This window comes from Elephas maximus, chromosome 8 (assembly GCF_024166365.1).
Source record: "Elephas maximus indicus isolate mEleMax1 chromosome 8, mEleMax1 primary haplotype, whole genome shotgun sequence".
In the NCBI taxonomy this organism is placed as follows: Eukaryota; Metazoa; Chordata; class Mammalia; order Proboscidea; family Elephantidae; genus Elephas; species Elephas maximus.
The window spans coordinates 93,273,857-93,285,945 of NC_064826.1; the positions used below are offsets into that span (position 1 = coordinate 93,273,857).

Sequence of the window (12,089 nt, forward strand, 5' to 3'; positions counted from 1 at the left end):
CTGCTGAACTCACTTCCTGGGGTTTGGCTAATAACACTGCAGCCCTAGTTATAATCAACCTTTTGAAAGGCATAAGGGGTGGATGTCTCCTGTATCTCTGTTAATATGGTCAAGTGATGTTAAGGAACTATCATATGAGTTGGAGTCGACTTGATGGCAATAGGTTTGGGTTTTATAGGTTTTATGATAAATTATGGCAGGCCCATGAAGTTATTTTGCTACAAATATGGCTAGAAACACAGTCGAAAGAATTCATTTGTGTAGAACACCACATGTCTCCCAATGACAGAGGAAAAGTTTCGCCACTGTGAGAATTTTGGCTCAGAAACCCAGACCTCTTTATGTTAGTACATTTCTCCCTAGGGGTAAGCAAGGTACTTTCAAAGGACATTCATTCTTTGAAGTCAGTTGGAAAATTAGTGCTGCAGGGCACTAAATAGCACCTCAATGACCTGACAGAGATAATGTACAACTGCAATGTGTTCATTTTGCCAGGAGGTAATTTACCCTTTTAGCACATGCTGCTTCCCTTTGTGTGCACCCCAGCCCATGGGAGTTTGGGAATAACCAACTGCAGACCAGTTTCCATTGGTTTCTCTCTGAATGCTCACAATTCTGCAGCTTTAAATCATAGTGGGTTTGATCATACTGGGCTTTGAATTGTGCCTGGATACTCCTTCCCAAACAGTAGAGAGTGCTGGTTACCGATGTTTTCCAGGAGTCACATCAGATAGATGTAGGGCATTAAAAATAGTTAAATTGACTCCCTCTGGTCATCAGATGTAATAAGATACATTAAAAATAAATGTTCAAAATATATCTGGTTATTTTTACATAGTTTTAAAAAATCAGCATATCTACTGATCTACAGATTCTTCTTTTCTTTTTTTTCTTTTCTAAAGTAGAGGGCTTTAATAACCAAGAGGTAAGGGGTAGGTGAGAATGATTAAATTCTTCTCCACAAGAAGCCACCAAGAATTAACTTTAGTTCTGGTAAAGGTTTTAGACAAAGAGTGTACAAGTTACTGAAACCCTCTAAGTCCTGATGATACCAAGGCAGTGATGATGACTGATGCCATGTCAGTCAATCAATGAAGTTAAAACATAAAAGTTGTTCATACTCATGTTTTCGCACAAACTTGCAAGTATATGGACATATCATGCCCCACTTAAGGCAGTGAAATGTTGGGGTCATGGAGGGCAAAGGAGATAGATGTCAGAGAAGGTCTATCCTTTATTTACTGTAGCCTGAGATCAAGAATCCTGGTCATTAAACAATCGAGCTTTATACTTATTTGTTCAAAAGAATATAGTATCTAGTTTACTGTCAAACTCTGCCCTCCAAAAAACTGTTTAAAATATTTGAGAATAATTCAGTTAAAAGGGAAAAGGTAATATAATACGGCTTTATAAAGGTAATAAAATTTAAGCCACAGTGTATACAACACAAAATTATAGCACAGTATCTGCTACAAAATGCAGTAAGAACCAAGGCCCCATGTTAAAGATTTGGGATTTGGTTTATCCTGGCCTTTTATGCTATAGAGATTCAGATGAGTAAGTGATGGGTCAGTTGCTAGATTCAGGATAGGCTATATGTTCAGGTGCTGGGCTTATACCAGACACCATTCTCCTCTACTGTTCATTTTCTGGCTTATCTTGCATTCACTTGGGTCTAATGATGTACATCAAGGAGCCTCCAGCATTTGAACAAACCTTACCCATAACAGAGTGTGCCATATTGAATTCTATTTAGTCTTCGTGTAACTCATTTCTTAGTCACAATCATTAAAGGAGGACACATTCACTAGCTAAGTGGTTCCATTTACATAAACAAGTTGGTGAAAAACTACAGGTATATGCTCCCCAGATATTATGTGATAAGACACCTGGAGTAAATTATTTGAATGGTCTTAAAAGGAAAAGTTTGAGAACTGATTTCATGCATACAAGACGCCGTATTATAATAGCTCACGGATGAAAGGTATAGAGGCTACTACTTTTATAAAAACCAGGTGAGGAGTTGTGTTCAGATTTCTTTTTATTCCTCAACCTGATTTGGCAATGTTTGTTCTAACCAAATTATTCAAAGAATAGCTTAGCATCAAATACAACGCCTCCAGGGAGGTGTGATTCAAACAGAGTCTGGGACTCTAACAAAAACCACTACTTGAAAAAGTTTGCCTTTAGTTTAACATCATGTACATGTATGGATGAATAACTCATTAGGAATGTTTGAGTAAATAACTAGAAATAACTAGGCCCATGTTGCAAGGGAAACAATGAGATCTATAAAAATGGTGAGGACAGGTTTCTCAATCTAATAGTTTAAAGTTTGGAGGTAATATAATGTGAACTGTCAGGTTTTAGAAAGTGTGAAATGCTGTTCACAAAAAGTAAAATCAGTGCTCAGGAAGTACATTACAATGTAGGTCCATTCTAACTTTGATTTGGGAGAGTCATCTAAACCCTTGCCTTTAAGACTTGCTCTTGCTGGCCAAACTATTCTACAACCACGTAGGTTCTCCAGGATTTGGGCCTCCCAACATCATGATAATATTAAACAGATCCATGCTTTTTCTTTTTTCCTTCTGACCTAAATTAATAACTCATTCAAAGTAAAAAATGTTAAAGCTGAAAACATAAAACATTTCCTACTTACACTGCAAAATTCACGATCAAGACTTTAAACATTTTAGCAGTATGTGTTATTCCATTTCATTACAATCAGCAAGCCCAGAATCAACCTTTTATAAAGGTTAAAATGAAAAGTATAAGTAGGGAAAGAAAGGAAATAGAATGCATTTGTGACGGAGAAAGCATGGTGGAGGGGAAAAGATGCAATAATAAATCATAAATTATTGAAAAAAGGATGATAAGCAGTACTTTCAAAATGTAGTGAAGTGTTTTTTCAAGATATAACATAAGGATATGTTAACAACCACGACGTCAATTTTGGGTGTAATTGTAACAAGCTTGCATTATATTGCATATTTTATGGAAAAACGTAATGGGAATTATACTCTTACCATCTGTTTTCTTTGAATCATTTCCGACACTGGATTGATCCTTCTTGTCTGACTTATTTTTACCATCTTTCAAGTCACCTGAAAATAATAATCATGACAAAGAGTATATGTATACAGCTGAGAAAGAAATTATAAATATCTTTAAACCTGTCAAGGTAAATATATACATATTTAAAAAAAGTGCAGCATAATTTTATAGTCACTAGGGTTTTTTTTTTTTTTTTAGGGGTATATGTCTGAGTGTAAGTATTTCTGTAATCACATATGTTAGGTCCTGGAATTTAGATTATAATCCAGAAGTCAAGATTGAAAGTTCCTATCAAATAGCACTATACTTCAGTGTCTGTCAGTTTGTCGTACTGTGGGGGCTTGTGTGTTGCTGTGATGCTGGAAGCTATGCCACTGGTATTCAGATACCAGCAGGGTCACCCATGGAGGACAGGTTTCAGCTGAGCTTCCAGACTAAGACAGACTAGGAAGAAGGACCCGGCAGTCTACTTCTGAAAAGCATTAGCCACTGAACACCTTATGAATAGCAGCGGAACACTGTCTGATATAGTGCTGGAAGATGAGCTCCCCAGGATGGGAGCCACTCAGAAGATGACTGGGGAAGAGCTGCCTCCTCAAAGTAGAGTCGACCTTAATGATGTGGATGGAGTAAAGCTTTTGGGACCCTCATTTGCTGATGTGGCGCTACTCAAAATGAGAAGAAACAGCTGCAAACATCCATTAATAATTGGAACCTGGAATGTACAAAGCATGAATCTAGGAAAATTACAAATCATCAAAAATGAAATAGAATGCATAAACATCGATATCCTAGGCATTAGTGAGCTGAAATGGACTGGTATTGGCCATTTTGAATCAGACAATCATATAGTCCACTATGCTGGGAATGACAACTCGAAGGGGAATGGTGTTGCATTCATCATCAAAAAGAACGTTTCAAGATCTACCCTGAAGTACAACGCTGTCAGTGATAGGATAATATCCATACACCTACAAGGAAGGCCAGTTAATACGACTATTATTCAAATTTATGCACCAACCACTAGGGCCAAAGATGAAAGAGAAGATTTTTAGCAGCTGCTGCAGTCTGAAATTGATCGAACATGCAATCAAGATGCATCGATAATTACTGTCGAATGGAATGCAAAAGTTGGCAACAAAGAAGAAGGATCAGTAGTTGGAAAATATGGCCTTGGTGATAGAAACAATGCCAGAGATCGAATGGTAGAATTTTGCAAGACCAACGACTTCTTCATTGCAAATACCTTCTTTCACCAACATAAACGATGAATATACACATGGACCTCGCCAGATAGAACACACAGAAATCAAATTGACTACATCTGTGGAAAGAGACAACAGAAAAGCTCAATATCATCAGTCAGAACAAGGCCAAGGGCTGACTGTGGAACAGACCACCAATTGCTCATATGCAAGTTCATGCTGAAACCGAAGAAAATCAGAGCAAGTCCACGAGGGCCAAAATATGACCTTGAATATATCCCACATGAATTTAGAGACCATCTCGAGAATAGATTTGACTCATTGAACACTAGTGACCAAAGACCAGACGAGTTGTGGAATGACATCAAGGACATCATACATGAAAAAAGCAAAAGGTCACTGAAAAGACAGGAAAGAAAGAAAAGACCAAGATGGATGTTAGAGGAGACTCCGAAACTTGCTCTTGAGTGTCGAGCAGCTAAAGTAAAAGGAAGAATTGATGAAGTAAAAGAACTGAACAGAAGATTTCAAAGGGCCTCTTGAGAAGAAATAGTAAAGTATTATAATGACATGTGCAAAGAGCTGGAGATGGAAAACTGAAAGGGAAGAACACGCTCGGCATTTCTCAAGCTGAAAGAACTGAAGAAAAAATTCAAGCCTCGAGTTGCAATAGTGAAGGATTCTATGGGGAAAATATTAAATGACGCAGGAAGCATCAACAGAAGATGGAAGGAATACACAGAGTCATTATACCAAAAAGAATTGGTCGATATTCAACTATTTCAAGAGGTGGCATATGATCAGGAACTGATGGTACTGAAGGAAGAAGTCCAAGCTGCTCTGAAGGCACTGGCGAAAAACAAGGCTCCAGGAATTGATGGAATATCAGTTGAAATGTTTCAACAAACAGATCCAACGCTGGAGGTCCTCACTTGTCTATGCCAAGAAATATGGAAGACAGCTTCCTGGACAACTGACTGGAAGAGATACATATTTATGCCTATTCCCAAGAAAGGTGATCCAACCGAATGTGGAAATTATAGAACAATATCATTAATATCACACACAAACAAAATTTTGCTGAAGATCATTCAAAAACAGCTGCAGCAGTATATCGACAGGTAACTGCCAGAAATTCAGGCCAGTTTCAGAAGAGGACGTGGAACCATGGGTATCATTGCTGATGTCAGATGGATCCTGGCTGAAAGCAGAAAATACCAGAAGAATGTTTACCTCTGTTTTATTGACTATGCAAAGGCATTCGACTCTGTGGATCATAACAAACTATGGATAACACTGCAAAGAATGGGAATTCCAGAACACTTAATTGTGCTCATGAGGAACCTTTACAAAGATTAAGAGGCAGTTGTTCGGACAGAACAAGGGGATACTGATTGGTTTAAAGTCAGGAAAGGTGTGCGTCAGGGTTGTATTCTTTCACCATACCTACTTAATCTGTATGCTGAACAAATAATCCGAGAAGCTGGACTATATGAAGAAGAACGGGGCGTCAGGATTGGAGGAAGGCTCGTTAACAACCTACGTTATGCAGATGACACAACCTTGCTTGCTGAAAGTGAAGAGGACTTGAAGCACTTACTAATGAAGATCAAAGACCACAGCCTTCAGTATGGATTACACCTCAACATAAAGAAAACAAAAATCCTCACAACTGGACCAATGAGCACCATCATGATAAACGGAGAAAAGATTGAAGTTGTCAAGGATTTCATTTTACTTGGATCCATAATCAACAGCCATGGAAGCAGCAGTCAAGAAATCAAAAGATGCATTGCATTGGGTAAATCTGCTGCAAAGGACCTCTTCAAAGTGTTGAAGAGCAAAGATGTCACCTTGAAGACTAAGATGCACCTGACCCAAGCCATGGTATTTTCAATCACATCATATGCATGTGAGAGCTGGACAACGAATAAGGAAGGCCAAAGAAGAATTGACGCCTTTGAATGGTGGTGTTGGTGAAGAAAATTGAATATACCATGGACTGCCAAAAGAACGGAAACCCTAGTGGCATAGTGGTTAAGTGCTACGGCTACTAACCAAAGGGTCAGCAGTTCGAATCCTTGGAAACTCTATGGGGCAGTTCTACTCTGTCCTATAGGGTCGCTATGAGTCAGAATTGACTCGATGGCACTGGGTTTGGTTTTTTTTTGGTTTTGCCAAAAGAACAAACAAATCCGTCTTAGAAGAAGTGTGGCCAGAATACTCCTTAGAGGCAAAGATGGTGAGACTGCATCTTATGTACTTTGGACATGTTGTTAGGAGGGATCAGTCCCTGGAGAAGGACATCATGCTTGGCAGAGTACGGGGTCAGCGGAAAAGGGAAAGACCCTCAACAAGGTGGATTGACACAGTGGCTGCAACAATGAGCTCAAGTATAACAACGATTGTTAGGATGGCGCAGGACCGGGCAGTGTTTCGTTCTGTTGTGCATAGGGTTGCTATGAGTCAGAACTGACTCGACGGCACCTAACAACAACAACAACAACAACATACTTCAGTCAGCGATGTTCATCATTCAAAAAAGGTAGTTCAGCTTTACTGTCAGGCTGTGGAGTAAGGAAAAACTTGGGTTAAGTGTAAACTCTATCAATTAGTAGCTTTTCACTTTCCTGGATGTTCTTACCTATCTTATAGACATATTATGAGGAAAAAATTAATGTAAAATATTGAATGTGGTATCTGGCACATCACTCAATGACAGTTATTCTAAAACAGAGCTATAAATGGTATCCTAATTAACGAGCTCATTGAATTACACTTTTGTTGTTGCTGATTTCAAAATGTTTGTATTCATCCTCCTGCTCAGACATTATAGAACTCTAATGGTATGTGAGAGCTTGTGGTACATTTCACAGAGTTATCATTTTTCATTGTGTCCAACTTGGCCAATAGCAGAAATCTGGCTCAAATTATTATTCTTGGAAAGCAAATTCTGAGGAGGTCACAAAAGACTACCCTGAAATGGCTATACTATCTCTGCTGATATGCTCAGTTTCCATATATTGCAATGTGTACACTACTGAGTTATGGCGACAGTTTGAAGAAAATTCTTCATAATATTGAGAAAACATATTTGAAAGGGTATAGCAAAGACAAAGCATAACTTTTTGCACTTTATCCATACACACACATGCATACACCAGTTTGATTTTTAACTGTTATTTTTCAATCAAATATTTTCTCTTACTTTTTTTGTGGTCAAAATATACATAACAAAGCATTTACCATTTCAACACTCTTTATGTGTACAATTCAGTGACCTTAATTACATTTACCAAGTTGGGCAACTATCACCACTATCCAAATTTTCCCATCAACCTTAATTGTAATTTTTCAAAACGTTAAAAAATACGACCCTCGTACAAATTTAGAATGAACATGTGTCAAAAATGTAACTCACCTATGAGGGAGCCAGTGAGATAGTGAGGCTCGTCCCATGAACATTTAAAGAACTAGTTATTTATAGACATTAAAATAAGAATGCTAGGCTAGAGACAAAAGTGGTTATGCTCTACCAGGCAATAAAACCATAACCTTTGGCATTATCTTCTGTACCAGTCAAAAATCTGTAAGTTAACACACAACTTCACAGTACCCGAGCTTGAATCAACTAGTAAATATCAAAGTCAAGCAGAGGCAGGGACCAGCAAACAACGGCCCACAGGCCTATCTGGCCCAACACTTATTTTTGTAAATAAAGTTTTACTGGAACACAGCCACGTGCCATCATTTACATACTGTCTATGGCTGCTTTTGCACTACAACAGCAGAGCTGAATAGGTTCAAAGCTGGGTGTATTTACTATCTGACCTAGCACAGAAAAAGTTTGTTGACCCCGGTCCAAGACAACTAAATAATCCTTAGGTAGTTCTGTTAAACAATATGCCAGTATGACATTTAGAGGGCACGGCACCCCTCCCCTCAGCCTTATTTTCAAGTTTTGGATATTTTTCTTACCAATCTCACTAACAGAAATTTTCTTTCTAGCTTGCTGCAAAACCAAGAATACATTAGTATTAAAATACTGGTACTTACTGAAGCAAAAACACCCTAATAATAATTGCGACCTGATACAGGGTATCTATAGACATTAAATAGACATTTACAGACATTTAGCAAGTAGGTCCTAAAGAGAGGGAAAGGGACTGTTATCTTTTTCACCCTCTTTGTGCCAGGCAGTGTGCTAAATGCTTTGCATGTATCATTTCATTAAATTCTTACAACAGCCCTATTATGAAGGTATGATTATTGAAGTAGGCAAATTCATCAAAGATCAATCCAATGAGAATGTTTTCCGAGTTTTAGATTTTCCTTGACTCCATTGCAGCCATTCCAGCAGACGCTGGTCAGTGCAGCAATGCTGCATACAGCATTCTGCACACCTCCGCATGGCTCCCACCCTCTCCTGGCGCTGTCTCTGCCCCTAACCTTGACTCTGCTTCTCCTTCTGCCGGCTAAACTGCTGATGCTGACTACCACAGATCTGGTTTAAGTCCTTTGACAGTTTCTGACCAATGGCCAATTGATCCTTCTACAGAGTGATTTTGCTTAAATCAACTTGTGAGGGATTGACCTGGACCTTGTATGTGTATCCCCATTTTATGGTTGAGGAGCCTGAGACACAGATAGATGAAGTAATGTACTCTAGGACACACAAATCAGCCTGATTCTAGAAGCCAGGCTCTTTGCTTCCATTTCTAAATGCCATTGACCTAACACATTCATAACAAAATGGCTTTTGAAGGATAATTCAAGACTTTTTTTTTTTGATGGCGATATTCTACAAAGTAAGCACTTTTAAAGGAATTTAACAAATTCTAAGCTAGATTAAGAGTCCCTAGGCGGTGCAAATGGTTTATGACGGTTAATATATTTGGCTTCTAACTGAAAGGTTAGAGGTTTAAGTCCACCCAGAGGTACCTCCGAAAAAAGGCCTAGAGAACTACCCCCCAAAAATCAGCCATTAAAAAAACCTATGGAGCACAGCTCTACTCTAATACACATGGAGTCAGCCATGACGTTCTACTTCCAAAATGTCACAGCCTTGAAAACACTATGTAGCGGTTCTGCTCTGTTCACATGGGTTGGAACCACCTCAACAGCAGCCACGGCCACCACCCACAGGAGTATATAAACTCTCCAGGTTCCCTCTCATTCGTAATTCTGCAGTAGGATAAACTGGCTGTAGGGATGGAAGAGCAAGGGAGTCTCGAGGGCCCAGGGCCCAAGCAGGAGGAGTTAGGAGAGCATGTGGTCTCCACCCTCTACCACCATCAATGGCCAAAAGAAAAAGATTCCTCTAGAGGCTCCATGAAACAGTACAAATACTGGTTGTCCCTATTTTAAGGATTCTAGAGATGGTCAGATTTTGAACCCTGCCATCAGACTAGTTTCCTATAGAAAAATTATCCTCCTTCCCTCAAAGAGCCTTCATGCCCCTAATGTACTTGACTTTAAACCCCTCCTGGTTCCTCTGGCTTAGAGCTTTACGCACTGCTGCAGCAAGAGTAGGGTGTCTTCCTGAAGTCAGCAGAAGCAGTTCAATATGCTGGATGCGAGCCTGCAACCTGGCAGAGTGCCTTCTCCTCTGCCAGGGTTGGGAGAGGCTGAGGGAAGGGGTTGCCTACACAGAGACCAAAACTTAGGGGATCCCATAATCGCCGACAGAAGACCAAACCTCTAAAACTCCACTTAACCAATGTCCTTCAGCTCAAACCTGAACATATCTTGGGCAGCATACAATGAAAGAAGGGTCCCAGGAATGTGACACACACTTGTTTGACGATGGTCCTTGAACAGAACCCATCAGGTAGTTTTCCATGGGTTGTATGTGGAGTAATGGTCGATGTGAGCTGTTATTCAATAAACAGGGGAAACAAAAGAGCCTTTCTGTGTGGTTATAAATCATTTTAATTAAGCGGCTATAACACAGTCCCGAACCACCATTAGCTGTTCTTGTTATTGCTCTAAATTGATTTCTTTTCCCACTTCTCATTTCATACTCCATTTTTAAGGGAAATGGTAGTCTGTTGCTTACTTTGGGAAAGGAACAAAGCAGGGAAGTCAACCCAGCCCAGTGAAATACTCAAGCTCCTCCATTGCTCCTTTCAAGCCTTTCTCCTAATCTTCTTCAAAATAAATTGTTGCCACCTCAGTCCTCTCTGAGGTGACACAGTTTATACCCCTTTTGTAGAATTTATAACTTCTTTGCGATGGGCTTATTTCTATTCACTGGTTTCTCTCACTGACTAGACCAAGTGTTGGCAAACTATGGCCCATGGGCCAAGCCCAGCAGGCTGTCTGTTTTTGTACAGCCCACAAGCTAAGAATGGTTTTCTCCTTTTTTAATGGTTGGGGGGAAAAAAGAAGAATATTTTGTGACATGCAAAAATTCTATAAAATTCAGATTTCAGTATCCAAAAATAAAGCTTTATTGGAATGCCTGTGTATGTATTGTTTGTGGCTGCTTTTGTGCTTGAAGAGCAGAGGTAAGTAGTTGCAACAGAGACATATGGCCCACAAAGCCTAAACATTTACTATCTGGCCCTTTACAGAAAAAGTTTGCCAACTCCTTGTGGACAGCAGTTGTGTCTCATTATTTCTCCAATTCCTCCTCCCTTATGCTGAAACCAAACCTTGCAAATACAAGAAATATGCTGCTTAAAGAGTATAGAATTTGGACTCAGGTGGCACCAAGTTTGACCTGAGATCTCTACTGAGTGATCGCTTCCCCTTAAGCAAGTCAATTAACCTCTCTGAGTCTCAGTTTTCCCATCTGTAAAATGGGAATAAGTGTATCTACCTCATAGGGTCATTAGGATTTTTTAATGACTCGACGGCACTGTTTTTTTTTTTTTTTTTTAATGTAGGTAAAATTGAAAGTACAATGTCTGGCACATACTAAGCATTTAATAAACGGTGGTGGTTATTATGATTACTTGAGGAGGGAATATCTTCTGCTCATTACTTCTATTCTATTTCTACTGAGGGAAACATATTTTTAACCCACTCTTTTAAAAGTAAGAAGTAGGGAAGAAACACATCTTGCCTCACCTTACCTGTTCCTCCTTTGGAAAGGAGTGACTTAGCTGGGAAGGAGTTCAAGACACACAGCTCAGCCCAGTCACCTCCCTTCGAGATATATTTTCCACAAGACACGCACCTTTTCTGTCACTCCAGAAGTAGCCTGATGGGGTGCTAGGTTGGGATGCAGGCTGAGCTGCCAGGCTGTCTGGCTGGGTGAGCTCGGTTCAGGGCAAGTGTGTGAAAAGAAGCTCACATGCTCAGCAGTCCAAATCCATGTTTTCCAATTCGGCTCCAATTGAAGTAGAGCCAATATTCTGATCCCCAGCTTTCCGATTCTATCTTTCAACTGGTTCAGGCTTCAAACCTCTTCCTCAGGGGAAGAGACGAGTGCTTTGCACTGCCCTCTACAACTCCAACAGGTGCTCCATAGAGTCTTACTAAATTGAACATATTTTCTGAAATATGATGCACTTGCATACAATGCAAACCAGTGCTTCCCTTGGTCAAAGTCAATATTCTCTGTGTCATTTCTATCTCAAACTTTCATTAACAATAATTTGTGAAAATAATTATCTGGCCAAAGTCCTATTAAGCAGAGGCAGAAATGTAAAGTGCTAAGCTAAATCAACCAAGGAGCTAGTGCTTGGAATCAAATTCCCTGGTTCCTAATTCTAAAACTACCATTAATAGCTGGATGACCTTAGGCAAATTCCTTTACTCTCTTCCTCATTTCCACCATCTTCAGAATGAAGATGATGGTGCCTACTTCCTATGACTGTT

General features: G+C 39.6%; 1 protein-coding gene across 2 annotated transcripts in view; it reads right to left on the bottom strand.

The window, feature by feature from the left end:
* Positions 1-12,089, bottom strand: part of PDE1C (phosphodiesterase 1C) — a 626,169-nt gene that overhangs the window by 56,752 nt on the left and 557,328 nt on the right. For both annotated transcript variants that reach the window (XM_049894061.1, XM_049894060.1), the window contains one exon: positions 3,030-3,107. In XM_049894061.1, coding sequence (XP_049750018.1) covers positions 3,030-3,107 — 78 coding nt within the window. The remainder of the gene's footprint in view (positions 1-3,029; positions 3,108-12,089) is intronic.